The 17,554-nt window shown below is 35.7% G+C and overlaps 1 protein-coding gene across 1 annotated transcript in view; it reads left to right on the top strand.

Moving 5' to 3' along the window:
• The window catches only part of LOC138713011 (peptidoglycan-recognition protein LC-like), a 366,077-nt gene extending 348,889 nt beyond the window's left edge, over positions 1–17,188 (top strand). Inside the window, exon 3 of the mRNA XM_069844693.1 lies at positions 4,913–17,188. Within this exon, the coding sequence (XP_069700794.1) occupies positions 4,913–5,442 (530 nt within the window). The 3' untranslated portion in view covers positions 5,443–17,188. The remainder of the gene's footprint in view (positions 1–4,912) is intronic.
• Positions 17,189–17,554: the final 366 nt, after the last annotated feature.

Below are 17,554 nucleotides of genomic sequence, written 5' to 3'. Positions count from 1 at the left end.
GGCGAGTGGAACCGCGGGCGTAATGTGAACTATCACGATGCGGTATTACGAACTCAGGAGCAGTAGCGCCATGGCTCCGGGTTGCAGGACTCCACTGGCCTTGGTCGAGTAATAACAATTAAGTGGTATAGGTATACTATATAAACCAGATGAGAATAGGCTATCGTATAAATGTTGTTATTGTTATTTAACCATCTGTATGTGAATAATAAAAATAGTAATAATAATAATAATAATAATAATAATAATAATAATAATAATGGATTGAACGGGTTACATCAGCTGCTTGTCTATGAGGATGACGTGAATATGTTAAGAGAAAATCCACAAACAATTAATGAAAACATGGGAATTTCACTTGAAGCAAGTAAAGAGATAGGTTTGGAAGTAAATCCCGAAAAGACAAAAGTATATGATTATGTCTCGTGACCAGAACATAGTACGAAATGGAAATATAAAAATTGTAAATTTATCCTTTGAAGAGGTGTAAAAGTTAAAATATCTTGGAGCACTAGTAACAAATATACTATACTAAATGACACTCAGGAGGAAATTAAACGCAGAATAAATATGGGAAATGTCTGTTATTATTCGGTTGAGAAGCTATTGTCATCCAGCCTGTTCTCAAAAAACCTGAAAGTTAGAATTTAAAAAACAGTTATATTAACGGTTGTTCTGTATGGTGTGAAACGTGGACTCTCACTTTGAGAGCGCAACAGAGGTTAAGGGTGTTCTAGAATAAGGTGCTTAGGAAAATATTTGGAGCTAAGAGGGGTGAAGTTACAGGAGAATAGCGAAAGTTACACAACGCAGAACTGCACGCATTGTATTCTTCATCTGACATAAATAGGAATATTAAATCCAGATTTAGAGATGGCCAGGGCATGTAGCACGTATGGGCGAATCCAGAAATGCATATAGAGTGTTAGTTGGGAGACTGGAGGGAAAAAGACCTTTGGGGAGACTGTGACGTAGATGGAAGGATAATATTAGAATTGATTTGAGGGAGGTGGGGTATGATGATAGAGACTGGATTAATCTTGCTCAGAATAGGACCGATGGCAAGGTTGTATAAGAACGGCAATGACCCTCCGGGTTCCTTAAAAGCAGTAAGTAATAATGGTTCCATTTAACCTGGCAAAGTTAAGGCCTTCTCTAATACCCAACCGGAAGTAAAACTACGGTACAAAAATATTAAAAATATACCAAAATATTGTACACAAAAATTGAAAGATATAATCAGAATACTATGTAAACAATACGTCATGGAAATGGGACATTAATGTAACATACACAAAGAAAGAATTAAGTATGTATAATAAAATGTGAACAGTAAGTCAAAAAGAGTGAGAAATATACACTGTATATAAATATGAAGCAATAATAATAAGATATTGAAGTACTATAGAGCAGACAATAAATACAATTTTCACTGGTAACCTTGTGTTGACTTTCTATAGTTAGGCATGTATTGTGCACGCGTCTGTTTTGCGTCCATGTCAAAGCTTAACTGGATAAGAGTATTTTTTTTTAATATATTGCAACCTTCAAATTAGATTATGTACACACATGCGGATATCCTTGTGTATAGAGATGGACCCGTTCACATTGTCATTTTATCGGACATTTCGTAAGCATTCCCATGGCAACCGAAGTCGAATTTCCGTTCCACATAACCCTCTTTTTTGTATTACTACAGTCGAATGTAGACGTTACACGTCACAAGTTGATTCTATATGTCACGCAGTTTTTCAACAATTCCACTTTTTATATTTTGTGGATGATATTACTGTTTAGTCATCCTGTAGTTGGTATAGCGCTGGCGTTTATGCTCGAGGTTGCGGGTTCGATCCCGGCCGAGGTCGATGGCATTTAACTGTATTTAAATGCGACAGGCTCATATCAGCAGATTTACTGGTATGTAAAAGAACTCCTGCGGGACAAAATTCCGGCACACCGGCGACACTGATATAACCTCTGCAGTTGCGAGCGTCGTTAAATAAACCATAATTTTTATTACTGTTTATAATTACTTTCTTGAACTGTTATTCAAAAAACATACAGAAATGAATTCATTTAATATGCACGCAAAAAAACTTTCGCTCTCTGGATTAGGCTACATACAAAAAGAATTCTCTATAATTCTAAAGATAGGTCAATAAACTTGATTTATGAAGTGTACGCTATAAGTAGATGTAATTATTTGTTTATATAAATACATGAAATAGCTACATGTATGTACATTGCCATCACTTCTATCATTATTTTTCTGTCTGCGAAAATCAGCATAAGTTATGTGAATACTAAATGAATTAAACTTTACTTCAGTTCACTCAAACCCAACAAGTAGGCCTATTATGTTCGTAACAGGAGTTACGCTTTATTTCTTATTTATATTTTTATTAACCTGCTGACGAACAGAATATGACGAATGATATAATTATTATCAGAATAATTATTGGAGAGTGTGATCCGAAAACTCGCTCAGTCCACTTGGCCATTTTCATTATTTATATTATAAGCTATAGATACATGCAGGGTTAGGATCCGATACACTTTAGCAACCAATGTACGCACAACTTGACTATAAAGTTCCTTGAACATAGTAGACAACAAAGTGTGAATGTAAACAACGACGTCAATGTGCTGCGTTATATTCTACTGTTAATAGTACAATCTAGTGACGGTGCAAAATGAAGTAAGACGCATACGTACCTCACAAGTTTTCATGTCCCTCGGCGACGTTAGCGTTACAATGAACAATCATGTACATACTTGCAACTACTGTAGTTCGAAAAAACTGTTCACTAAGAATTGAAAATGCACTGTGATGGCCTGAGTTCGTTTCGTAGGGAGAGACGGAAGAATACTGTACCTCTAGTCACGAACCGGATTGTACACTAACGCACAGATAAAACTTAAAGCGCCATCTCACTCCAGTTATACTCCGTTGCACTGTACCTTCACTTCATTCTTAAGTTGCCTCGGATCCTAAGCTTGGCTATATGATTATGTTTGAGTCCGCTATTATTATAATATTTTAAGCATATCTCCTTCCAAAACAACGCCAATGCTTGTCTAAAAGGTTGTGTTATTGTGTATGTCACTTGAAAATTCGCTCAGTCCTTATTGTTAGACCGGTGCATAAAAAACTAGCCCAGTCCTCTCATAAAAATAAACTGAACGCGTTTTGGGATCACTCTTCAATTTATATCAATCACTTTGGGATCACTCCCGAATGTAATGTAGGCCTAAATAAAAAAGTGACAGAGGTTTTATCGAATCCCTGTAATTTATGCTGTCACATAAAAGATTTGCTAAAACTGAACTGCCAATATTCAGACAGATACTACCTTTAAAGTTGCCAAAAACAAAGAAAAGACTTCTGATAGCAGTGTTGCCAAAGGTACAAACATTTTTCAACTAAAAACGAACTCAAAAGCAACTAAAATCTTGCGCTAAAGAATTAGATTTTTCCGTAATTGTTATACAAATAACTGTATATTAGATTATTTTTGTTATTTCACCCAGTAATGGATTATTATTATTATGATCAGTGACTTACACAGTTTGAGATGTAGAGCTGTAGAACTTGAAGCTGCAGTGAAAGTTAATGTGGTTCTAATTTGTGTGCCTCAGCTGCTCCTATTTTTTAAATAATCAATGCACAAAGTTGATAATTGTAGCAGCACTGACTTTTTTCAAGCGTAGGCCACCATGGATTCCGAAAATTGCATTTACCATGTCTGTACTCATTCTGTTTCTATATCTTGTGGTTTAAGTGTCTAAAAAAATTGTTCGACTTCTGAATTCGAACAAGAAGAACCAACCTCGACATTACAAATTCTGCTTCTTTAAATGCATTTCTTTCACTGGCATCACGATAATTAAATATCTCTTTTCTTCTGCACAGACCAGCACGGATCCCAAAATTGCATTGATCATGTCTGTACTCATTCTGTAGTTATATTAATTTTACTTCATCGTAATTTAACTGTCTAAAAATTTATTTTGACTTCTGAATTCGACCAACAGGAGTCAACTTCGACATTACATTCTTTAAATATTTTTTTTTTTTTCACTGGCATTACGATAATTAAATACCCGACACCAAAACCTGAGAGAATTGTTATTTAAAAACTAACATAAGAAAATCAACGACACAACATTTTACAGACTACATTGTCCACTAGCTACCAAATGGCTTATTTTTCAACTGAACTGTTACTCAAAAAACAGATTTAGTCGAAAAATATCCAAGATGGTTGCACTGTCCACAGCTTCGTAACGTCTAATTTTTAACTGCCTTCTGTCCACTGCACGTCTGGAACAGCCAATAGAAATCGAATTAGTCAATCGCCTTTCCGGCGCTGCAAGGCAATTGAAGACGGCATTGCCACATAAATCATGGATCCTTAGCTCAGTGACCAGGGTAAAATGAACGCTTTCATCCGCACTTAATTGTAACGCCCGCCTACTGTCTGCCACTGAAGGAGGCGAGGGAAATACAACGCCACGCTCTGGCCCTGGCTGTACTTTATCACTAGAGACATCAGAACTCGCTTCTTTGGCTCCAAAAGTTCTACTTAAGAGCTTATTATGTAAAATGTTGTTACAATGATTATTTTCTTCGCAGTAGAGTGAATTTTTATTTCATTGAAGTAAACTGGAATTAAAAAAATTGAAATGTCTAAAATACAAAATACCAGTAAAATGGCAGGGAACAGACAAGCAAATTAAACTGAAAATTGTCTTACTATGGCGTTCCTTATAACGATATCTCAATGTACTGTCTTCTGCTATCTTTGTCGTTATAGTGAAACGCAAAATTTTCTTTCGTGCAAATGCTCTGTACATTTTTTTTTTTTTTTTTTTGCTATAGTAACACTGATCCGATTCTCTATTGTTGCAGCCACCGACAACATCCCTAGCGGCAAGCTGAAGTTCGTCAACAGGCGAGAATGGCTGGCGCAACCCCCGCTGAAGAAGGGTACAAAACTGCATCACCCGTTACCCCTAGTGGTGATCCTGCACACGGCCACCGAGGGCTGTTCCACACAGGCAGAGTGCGTGTTCTTGGTGCGTCACACGCAGACCTTCCACATCGAGTCCAACGGATGGGACGACATCGGCTACAGCTTTCTTGTGGGCGGAGACGCCAGCGTGTACGTGGGACGAGGCTGGGACACTCAGGGAGCCTTCGCCTACGGCTACAACAACCGCAGCATCGGCATCGCTTTCATCGGGACCTTCATCGACGACGTACCGGTCCCGAAGCAGATCGCAGCAGGCCTGCAGCTCATACAGCAGGGCGTGCAGTTGGGAAAGATAGCGAAGGACTACAAAGTGATGGCCCACCGCCAGCTGTCCGCAACAGAGAGCCCCGGACTGGCTTTCTATGAGATTATCAAGACCTGGGACCACTGGGCTGAGAAGTTTTGACGCTTATCAGTGTACAATACAGTGTGTTCGAACTCAGATCTTACAACAGGACGTCGTAAAAGTGGAAGCGATATTTCCAAGCTACTGGTGTCTAAAGAGTAGGTTCCAAACTATCTACATTAAGCTGATAGTATACGATCAAATTTTCGTCAAATTCAATACCGGCACTTCACAAAACTTATTTGAGTTTCTTGAAAGTAAAAAAGAACATGCTCTAATCGATCAAAGACGACTCTTCCAAGAAATTCACCAATGGAATTCGAAAATATTATAGTGCCAATAACCACAAAAACTATGGTTTCCTGGCCGAGAGAAATTGTTTGCGAGTTACTTCAATTATATAAATTAAATCCATACCTGTACCCCGTGAGTTCTGTGGAATACAGCAACAATATAAAAATGCGAGGAAATTACAGGGCAGATATATATCAAATACGTATCAATACATTTATTTTTCTAATGAAGAAGATTCTAACCTAAAATCTAGGAGAATACTAATAGTAAATATTTCGTTTTAAAACAATATGATCGGGCTCGGTAGCGTAGTTGGTATAGCGCTGGCCTTCTATGTTCGAGGTTGCGGGTTCGATCCCGGCCCAGGTCGATGACATTTAAGTGTGTTTAAATGTGACAGACTCATGTCAGTAGATTTACTGGCGCGTAAAAGAACTCCTGCGGGACAAAATTCCGGCACACTGGCGACGCTGATATAACCTCTGCAGTTGCGTCGTTAAATAAACCATAATAAAAAATAATAAAACAAAGTGCAATCGTAATGGTTCTCATTTAGGGTACAGTATAGCTAAGTAATACAAATGTTATATTATAGACCTATAGCTTAATCATAAGAGATGTAATTTCAATATGCCAATAGTAGGCCTATTATTCTCTAAAGAATGGTATGCAGGCTTAAATAGGTTACAGTGAACTCGAAACATGTTTTAATACTAGTCAAATCGTTAGCAGTATAAAACAGTGTTTAACACATATTTTTGAATATCGATCAATCTTTGACAATATTCGACAAGTTTTCTTGTACAGTATTGAATTGGAAGAAAGTTTGACCGTGTACAACAGCTTTAGACGGCTAGCACACTGGTGTTCGGGACTTTTGTCTGGTGACCGTTAGATAGTTCAAGCCATGTCTGCCGTATCTCTGGGGCTGTAAAGCCACCTATATGGCATAACATTTATTTCATCCCTACGTACACATACACACGCTCGAGTCTATTGAAGTTTCTACTCCATCAATGGGTCAGACGAGTGGCCTAACTTCACAGACTAACTTCCGCTACATTTTTCCTACTGTTACCTTAAATAATGTTATAATGCAATTTGTAATTATTATTTTATTGATTCGCCCTTATTTAAACACGTTTCTCCCACATACCAACCAACTGCTATTATTAGTTTGATATTTGTAATAGACGTGTTTAAAATATGTGTGATGGCAGCAATTAAAGAATCGACTTTCTCATTATTTTAATATTCAAGCACATTTTATCAACGAAAATTTTTCCGTGTCCTGTATTTCATTACAAAATGCCATTTTGAACGTTTAAAATGCATTCTTTCAAGGTTCTGTACAATTTGAAGCCCTCCTTAGGAATTTTAGCGCCGCCGTTCCCGGCCGAATTTGAACTCGCCAAATTCTGATCCGAGCCAAAGGATCACTTGAGAAAGGAAACCTCCTACTGCGGGTAATTTGTGGTTCTCAAGATAATATGGTCAAATCTTTTTAATTCGAATTCGAATTCGAATGGGAAACTGAAAAAAAAAATTCAAATTGCCCAAACTTGGAATGAACAAAAAAAACTGATTTTCGGGAAAAATGCATGCTTATTTAAAGTGAAAATAATGTTACGTGGCACTATTCACTGAAAAAAAAAACAATAACTACTTTCGCTGAAATTTAGGTCTCTGGTAAAAAAATACCTTTATTATCCAAATTACATTACAATGTATTTTACCGTATGCAGTTCAAGTCATATAGGGTATGCTACTTAAAAAAATTATTAATTTTTATGTTTGTGTATTTTTATACTACCCGGTTTAAAAAGTTTCCGGGATATATTTTTTTCCGTCAATAATGACTAAAATTAAGCAGTATATTTCAGTTTTTGGTGTTGGCATCATTCATGACGTCACTTCCGCAGAACTTTCATGATCATAGTCGTTGTTGTGTGGCAACTGGCTGTTGTTTATGTGATATTCATTCATCGCATTTCAGAATGAAGGCCGTACGAGTATCAAAGACGACCAGAGCTCCGGTCTACCTTCAGAAAAACGTTTATGCCAAACATAGACCTGCGTTTTTTTAATTCCTCCTACACCATAAGCTTCTTCAGGCATTATTAATGTCTCTGAATGAGATTTGTTCGAAACAGACACAGAATTTGATATTTGCCCGTTACTCTGTATCCCACATTCTGAAATGCTATGAACGAATATCAAACAACAACAGCCTGTTGGCACACAACAACAACAACAACGATCATGAAATGTCTACGGAAATAACGTCATGAATGATCCAACACCATAAACAGAAATATACCACAGGACATTATCCATTTCGGCATAAAAATATATTCCGGAAACTTTTTGAACCGAGTATGTATAATATCATGTAGCTTTCGAGGTGAAGGCGTGGAGCACGTACACTTCAGGCATTTCTGTTAACATAGCACTGGACATGTTAATCACTGAAAACGGAAATATGTCAAATACTTAAAGAAGCCACTGTGTAAATCTACTAACAATGAACACTACCGCACATGATCAGTTTCTGATATATTTGTCCATCTCTAGAAACTAATTTCTTGGCCGAGCTCCAAGAAAAAATATAACAAAAGCCGTTGACTACCCTTTCACCATCCTAGTTATTAAATTTAATTTATAATTGCTCTATTGAGATATTCCCTTTGCGAATTCGAATTAAATATTACATTTCGAGATTTATTTAGATACGAGAGTGTTCCAATTACCGAACCTCGAATTAACACGTCTCTATTGTATTTAATAGTAGGCTACAATAATGCTAGAATTAAGCCTGGATAAGAAAAATAATGTTTGATTCTTTTTTCAAAGTGAGTTTCAGAGATTTTTTAATGTAATCATTATTTTGTTCATGTTTGTTAAAATACGAGTAAAACGTTTATGTTCGGGTGTTAAAAGATTCAAATATTAACGAACATTTAAATATCTGACCTCAGTTGCTTAGCAACGGCAGTGAGTTTAGTCATACTATTCTGACGTCACTTGCTACAGTACTTCCACTGCAAATACTTGTACATACGTACAACATACATACATACATACATACATACATACATACATACATACATACATACATACAGTATATATAAACAAGAAATAATGGAAAATAATCAATAATATAACACAAAAACTGTATTAGATTTACTTCACTCTCAGTCATATTCACAATCTTTACGGTACAAATAGGAACCAGTTCCTTTAAAGTCTAAATATAATAACCCCAAACAGAGAACAAATGTTTCACACAATGACAGGGTCCCCATGAACCTCCTTTCACGTTTTGATTAAAAACATTGAAGAATACGATAAGCGCACTTCACCTATCGCAAGCAAAGAAGTTTCTTCTGAAGTCTCTAGTGAATGACGTGGAAGATACAAAGCCAGAGCGTGTGTTGCAACTAGCAGCACTCCCCTCCCGCGGGTAGATAGAATGTTCTCGTTCATTATGTTAAGGGCGGAAGGAAATATTTACATAACAATGTCAACGGAGCTAGGGATCTGCGTGGTAACGTCGTCTTCACTTTCCTTACGGCGCCGTGACGAATTCACTTTTTATTAGCTGAGCCAAGCGGGCAGCGATTAAAAAGACTTAAAAGTATAGTTACAGCACTATCAGAAGTCGCTTCTTTGCTTCTGACAACGTAAAAGCTTCCGCAAGCAAAGAAGCATCTCTTGACAGTTCAGTAACATATTTTTCAACTTCTTCCTTCCACTCCTCGCAACCCTCAGACAACTGGAACTGGATACGCCATCCGCCTTTCTAGCACCACACACTAAGTGGACACGGCTTTCCCGTGTCTGCCTGTCCGTCCACCCGCTCGCTCTCCACCTGATTGCCAATGGGATGAGAAAAGAGAAAATGGTATTATTGCAACGTTGAACATTGCTCTGGGCCGAATTTGAAAAGGCGAAATTCGGTTTCATTGGTTAAGTGTGGTAAACTACTACACCAAATAGAACTAGATGTGTAAACTCTGAATTATAATCCGCAATATAGTAGGCCTATTCTGTATTACTGCAACAATGTTAGCATTAAGCTCGGAATTCTTTGGATCTCCAAAGCTCAAGTTTAGTTCTTTCAAAGTGAATTCAGGACAGTTTTAAGTTGTAATTTAGAGTTTTACAGGATTTCTACAACAAAACGAAGATTACAGTACATTATCTCATTATCATCGGAACATTGTAATAGTGTATCGCATCTTAAAATGAATCAGTTCACACATTACATGGGAAATATAAAATAGTTGTATGTTTAGGCCTACAAAACTTTGAACCCGTCATGTCACACTCTTCGGACACACAGAAACACTTCGAATGCACTACAACGTCCACATAAAACATCTTAAATGTTAGTTAAGTAACTTACTTTAATATGAGTAAAGCCCGCCACTGAATACAATGATTTTACACTCCTTAAGCGGCATTTTGCAATTGAAGACTTTCGGAGATTTGAATTGGTCAAGTTCTCCTTCAATTAAAATGTGCTTGAATGCTGCAAAAAAACTTATTGTTGCAATCACAATAAACAAAATTATTAAGTAAATTATACATGATCTCTGAAAGAATCACATTTAAGTTAGAATTTGAACAGGTTCTAAACACTACACTGGAGATAGATTTTATCTCAAGCTGTAAGTTGGAGCTCTTAGGTTTCATCAAATTCTTACATTTCTTATTTTAGCGAAATCTGAAATGTAAGAACAAGAGTTGCAAATGTGGACATTAACAATGTAAAAAAAATAATGGGTTAGAGCTTAAGAATTTAGAGCCTTACAAGTTCTTTAAACCTACTTTTCCTTAATGCTTTGTAATATAACATTATTTCAAGTTCTATATAATCATTAATCACACGTTCACACTTTCCCATAATAATTTTACTATATGTCATGTATATTTGAATAGGTTCTTAGTGTGACCGTCTAAATTGCCAACTGTCTTTATCATGGGCCGTGTAAAAATAAGTTCCTCAATCTCTGATTTTAGTCGAAACGGTTAGTGCTCCATAAAAAGTTATAGGCCTATTAATCATCTGCAATGGTGAGACGTACACTCCATCAGTTGTAGCTTTGTTTATCTAGTACGCAGACTCGAAGAATCTTTGAAATTAAAAAAGGCATTCATCGTTTTGTTTGGTTTTATATGCTTCCATAATACACTAGAACACAGTTTATTTTTATTGTTTGTTAGTTAAGATTGAAAGAATACTCTCGAATTCAGATGTAAAATATGCTATGTAATTAGGTTTTTTCCTCATAATAGATATAAAATTTTAATGAAAATGTATACTGTCCTCCATTTCCTTTTAGCTGTCATTTACAATAAATTTTAATGTTTACAGAGTTCGAATGTGAACGAATATAATATCTTCTTTTTACATCGTAGCCTAATTTAAATTACACTGCCCAAGGTATGTTTGTAAATTTAAGACAGTGTATAGATGTGTGCAATGTTATCGATTAGAAAGAAGTATGATGTAATATGCTTTTTAAGTTGGTAATATTTTTGTAACAAAGCTTAGAAGATTTTTATACTCGTTTTGTTAAGCTGGTAGATACATTATGATGCAACACAACAAAAACATAATACTATCTCCAAGTTCGTAAGTAATATATTATTATCACGTTAACAAAAGAACAGCTTCCGATGTATTTTTTAAAGTTGTTTTCTAATTAAAAACTTTTCTCGAGACTTAGTTCATATGTCTCTTCTTCGTGGCTATAGTATTTTGTCTGGGGAATGTACAATTTAAATTGTCAGCACTAACAGCGACTGAGTCTTAATAATACAACTAGACAACAATGCTTTAGAAGGAATGGCTCGTGTTTCTGTGGGAGGCTAAGAATCCGCGACGTCCTTGAACTAAGTCTCATGAAGAGGGGTATAATTTTGTGTTATGATTTAAATTACGATATGCAAGTTATTAAATAAGTAGGATATGAAATTATATTTTTGTACATCTTAGAGCTTCATTTATCTTTCCATGTCAGTAAACGCATTCAATTTAATTTCGACGTAAAACGTCTATATCCAACCTATAAGAGAGAAAAATCGTAACGTTTCAACATTAAAGTTTTACTCTACGTCACTCGTGGTACTATGGAAACAGAGGTGTAAAATGAACTTCATGAGTCATGGTTTCTCATACCGTCTATCTCACTCCATCCTCTACTGTATGTAATGTTCACCAAGATATTCCATACAATCCTCACTACAGATGAACAAAACTAATTGCCGCTCTAGCTCGCTGTGTTCGCTGCATTTGTCTTTCGAGTCTCGTCTCGCCATTCTCGTGCGCTTCGAGTCTCGGTCATCATTCTCGAAATAGCTTTTGGTCGGCGTGGAAAGATTTCGTAACTTTGAATAACATACATCATTGAAATAAATAACATTATAAACTTATATGTTTAAATGAGACAAAAAGACAAAACAGAACAGTATCTTAGTTACCAAAATGTTCTGGATTTCCTATGGTTATATAAGTAGAAAAAAACAATTCTCAAATAAATTTGCATTTCTAAGAAACATAAAACATAACATTAATATTTTTTTACTTGAGATTGCACACTTGATCTCAAATATATGAAAAGAAAATTCCCCGCCTTTTAATAAGAGCCTAGTAATTAAATCAAGACTGGGGAACGGATTATTATACACTGAAAGGTAGATAAAAGTTCAGTCAGGTATAAACAACTGTGGCGACTCAAAGCTACTTGACGTTCGGGACTTCGGGAGTGATCAATCTCGGCGTCTCGAAACACCCACAAGCAGTCTACGTCAACGACGCGACATATCCAACATTGTCAAGCGGGTTTTCGGCTTTGTGGACGCTGTTAGTCTTGCTTTCTCGATTGTTGTTCATCTCTAGTCTTCACCCTCATGTGATAGCTATTAAGTTGCGTTCATTTTCGGATTTTTCCCTTCAAAACTATTTTCACGGTCCTTAGACGCAACGATGAAAAACGGAGTGGGACAAATAGCCAACAGGCTTCGAGCTCACATAGGCTCTTCCCAAAATTTCCTTGCAAATAAGCGCGATCACGTACCTTCTAATTTTTTCTCTTCCAATTTCCCCTTTACTTCACACGTTTGATAGGGTGTACTCATTCTGTGTGTGGTAGTACTTATTTAAATTTTATCTAACGTAAATATTAAATGAGGTGCTACCAAAATATTTACAACCTGTTTTGATTATCTGCTATCATCTGTAGAAGCTATGTAGTGTGTGAATATTTTATATATGCAATATAAGAGCTTACGTATAGTATCAAAATTAAAGTGGTTTTGAAAAGATATTTTTAGTTGGTTACTTTACGACGCTTTAAATGCTATGGTTATCTAGCGTCTGAGTGAAATGAGTCCAGGGTCCAATGCCGAAAGTTATCCAGAATTTTCTCTTAGTGGGTTGAGAGAAAACTCCGAAAAAACCTCAGTCAGGGTAATTTATCCCAACCAGGATTTGAACCGGAACCCGATAGTTTCACGATCAGACGTGGTAACCATTACTTCAGAGCGGTGGACTTTGAAAAAATATCGCAAATATTCTATAACATCTATAGTATACTTCATAGAGGCCGGAAAGATATTATGATAAATGTGGCTTAAAATATTTCAATTCTGAATGAATATTATAAAAGCCTATCTACCAATAAAGTTATATAATTTGCACTATTCGATTTATACATAAATAATGTAAGTTATAGTCGATATACTGAAAGTAATATTTCTTTTAAAAAGTTAATTTAATTATATTGTGCAACAACATAATTGAACAAGGGCGTAACCAAAAAATCTATAAAACACGTTACACGAGAAAGGAAAATAATTTCAGGGACATATTTCGTTAGGCCTATATTTGAATCGTTTATTGTAAAAAACACCACAACCGACATTTTTTACAAAATGCATTTTTTGTTGATTTTGATTGCCAGCATAAATGCGCATCTTTTGATATAAAAACCTTATATCTAGCATAACATGTAAAAAATTGGACAAGAGATACGCATTTATTGTAAAAACCCCACAACTAACATCACATATGGTGTTTTTCAAATAAACTAGTCTGCCACACTAGCTGACAGCAGCACTGTCGCACCCAACAGCTGATTTCAGTCACAGCCGGATCAGTGTTTTGTTCTGTCTATTGCTGATTAAGTGTTGTCCTTACTATTATTATCTGTTTTGAATATTTTGTTACAAGATGGTTAGTTCAAGTGATGAAAATGTTGCTAATGAGGATTATTGAGAAGTCGTCTAAGTTCAAGGTAAAACGAGTCACAGCTAATGATGTGGTTAACTTCAAAGCTTGGTGGCGAAAATTTCATAAGCTATCTAGCATATCTGAGTCATCTTATGGCCGTGGTGTACCAAATGATAGAAAAGTACATTTTAAAATTTCGAAGGTGAATGAATTTTTTACTGCAATGAACAAAAAGGTAAAGTTCTTTGTAAAGAGTTCATTGACAGCATTGCACCGGCAGAGGTATTCACCATTCGAATTCCTGAGAAAAGTGTTTGTGCTGAAAATTTACCGTTTGAACTGCCAACAGACCGAGCTTATAACATCTCGAGGCTACCAATCAATGTTAAAAATATGGAGGACCTTAAGAAGATTTTGCAGTACATACCGGATGAAGTGAAAGAATTCTACACAGAACTGTACACATGGCCTACCACGAACGAAGATAGTAATGATAGTGGAAGCGAAGACTAGAAGAATAATAAGTCCTGATAAGAAAAATGTCTGTTGCAACATAAAAAACTTTATTTTTTTTGTGATTTTATACTGTAGTTTTTACATAAATTATAAAGTTTGTTCATATTTACTTTCATTCACTCTGATACTTGGAAAAAGGGAATGCTTTGCTAAGTTTCAGTTTCTTTGTTGGAAAAACCCCATAACATCCTGATTAATTAAATTTTTTATTGTGGACTTTATATATATTATAAAACACAACTAATGGTGAATAAACCTCATATTTAGCAACTAATATCACTTGTCAAATACATTTTGACAATAAAAATAAAAGTAATGAAACTAAACAGTTTTTATTGGTTTCCCAAAAGTTTTGTTTTTGTCACATGTGGGGTTTTACAAATAAACGATTCATTTACTAACAGAACCATTTGACTAATGTTTATTACAAGTTTATTCAGCCATTGGATGCAATAATATTTATTGTTATAAATCAATACTTCAAAATTACTTTCTCCACCTAAGTCACGTATTTCATTAATTTGATATTATATCCTATTTCCGGGGAGGTTTCAATTTTCAAAGGAGACTCTTAAACTATAGTTGTATTTTTTTTAGGAAAACAGTACTGAACTCTTACAAGGAAACATTCTCTACGTATGAACTGCGATTTCAGTAAAAATTCTCATAATTGCTAAGTCTGGTAATAGTCACTCACCCACCTAGCTCTTCCCTCATTAAAGAAAATATAACGTTTTTAATTACACGTTTTATACGCCGCTCTTACACGCAACTAACACTGCCACTGTGCTGACTGCTCTCCTGCCCAGCAACACAGCGCCACTCGAAAATCTATTACTTGCTACAAACAGCATCGAATAATCACTACTATTTTAAGAAACGTTGTTTGACACACATATATCAACCCCGTATAAAATAGTGTATTTTTATTATCTACACATACCTGAATCATTATTCCCTATGATAATACAGCTCTATTACTAAATAGTCAGGGCAGAGGGTCCTTTTGCAGTACAAACATGTCACAACAGCTGGTTCCTCACATCCAGGTGTTTCACAAACACTATTTCTAGTACGTAGAATTGTTTGTGAGAACATTATTGAAATCGTTTATGTCCTTTTCTGTCACATCCACATTTCTGCTAAGCATAACCAGCACGTCTCGGAGTTCGGATGAACAGAACTGATGATACACAATAGAACGCTTTTTTAGAATAAAGATTCTATGATATAAATTTTCTGCCGATTCCTAAGTATTAGTTTGAATCTGGAATAATCTTTTACTCTACGAATGACAAAGCTTATACTGTCTAAAAATTATATACATTTCATGGCTGTATAAACCGCGTTGTTTTGGATGGGATCATTTCCATACTTGTAGTTTTTCCATCCAACAAAGCGAATTATTTCCTCATTTGTAAATATATTTTTATCTATTTATCCACTCCACGAATCTAAAAGTAGTAAAGTATCTTTCCGTTCAACAGGAATGAAAACTTTCTTCAGCAAAGTTTTTACATGCAGTTTAGAGAGTTTAAGCACTTACTACAATATTAAAACGGTTTCCGTCTCTATCAATTGTTTTACTCTAGGACCAAATTCGCCATTCGTCTTCCTATAGTTCACTATTTTGAATCGACTAGATTCTTTAGAATATATATGACATTAACTGGATTAAAGATTTAATTTTTAGAAACTAAAATGACGAAAATAAAAACAAATACTCTCAAATACCTGAATTAGGACTGTTCACAAACATAATAATAATTCTTATAAACCCTTCCGAACTAAATTGAATATCTTATCACTTTTGTTATTCTTCAAAACTTATAGACTATACAAACACATCTTTTCTCAACACCACTTCCACATGATTCATCATAAGACACTAATATACAACTCAATTCACAGTCCCGCAACTGCAACCCCCTCTCGTATAGGGTTGCGGACATGATTTGAAGGTCAAGAGCTATGCAGTCTGGTGGTCGCATATCGGTAAGCACAGTACGAACAAATTCATAGCATGCTGCGTTGCGTGTCCTGGTTGCGTGTAAGGGCAGCATATAAGACGTGTAATTAAATACGTTATATTTCTTTTATGAGGGAAAAGCTAGGTGAGTGACTAATACCAGATTATTTACCGACTCAAACTTATTGAAATCGCAGTTCATAGGTAGAGGATGTTCCTTTGGTAGAATGGGTCCTAATGTGAATAAAACAAATTGTATCCAAACGCCAAAAACCATACCTGTAAACAGAAGATCAATAAGTTTGTTTTCCAATTTTACGTGAATTTAGACTGTGAACTGACTTCTCCATGAGTAGAATGCCTTGCGGTCTTGGCACGTGGTTAATATTTACATTAGGACCCAAACTAAGAACGGACAGACATTAGATTATGAAAAATCGTGGTGCATAAACGTATAATTGCCGGCTCTATAACCTATTTATGTCAGTATGTTAAGATACAAAAAAATCATTGTTCTTAAATATGAGAATCATTGATTACTTTGCACAGTATGCAAGACATAAAAATGTAATTTTATATTGTGTTTTGTATTGCTTGGGAAAGAAAGGAAACATAATTATTATGGCGAACTAAACAATAAGGAGCCACCGAATGACAAATGTGTCCATATGAGAAAATTATTGACACCTAAACTGCAAACTTGGCTATTACTGTTTGAAAGCACTCAAAATATTGAATTTCTTATTGTACATATGTAAAAGAAAAATAAATATTTGTTATATATCTAATTTAAATGTTTTATTCAATTGTATTAAATTTAGATTAAGGTACTTCTGTTGTTTCTTTCAGAATGATGGAATATATTTTTATGATGTTGCTAAATGACCCCTTGTCTTGTGGGTCCCTATCACCACGGCATGGCGCGTCCTCAGGTTGCGGATAGAGGAGACGGCCTCCAGATATGGAGGGTAGCTGCGAATATATTGAATAAGCAGTCGTGGACAGCCGATAAGGGGTGGTCCTCCAGCTTGGGGGTTGGGCGAAGGGCTAACAACCCATCACCGTAAAAAGCAGCTTGTTACGAAACCTAACAATAAGCCTCGGAATGGGACTGATTCTTCGGCACGACCACAGCAAAGGAATAAGGTTACAAG

Source organism: Periplaneta americana, chromosome 14, assembly GCF_040183065.1.
Source record: "Periplaneta americana isolate PAMFEO1 chromosome 14, P.americana_PAMFEO1_priV1, whole genome shotgun sequence".
NCBI lineage: Eukaryota > Metazoa > Arthropoda > Insecta > Blattodea > Blattidae > Periplaneta > Periplaneta americana.
This window is presented reverse-complemented; position numbering and strand designations above follow the sequence as displayed.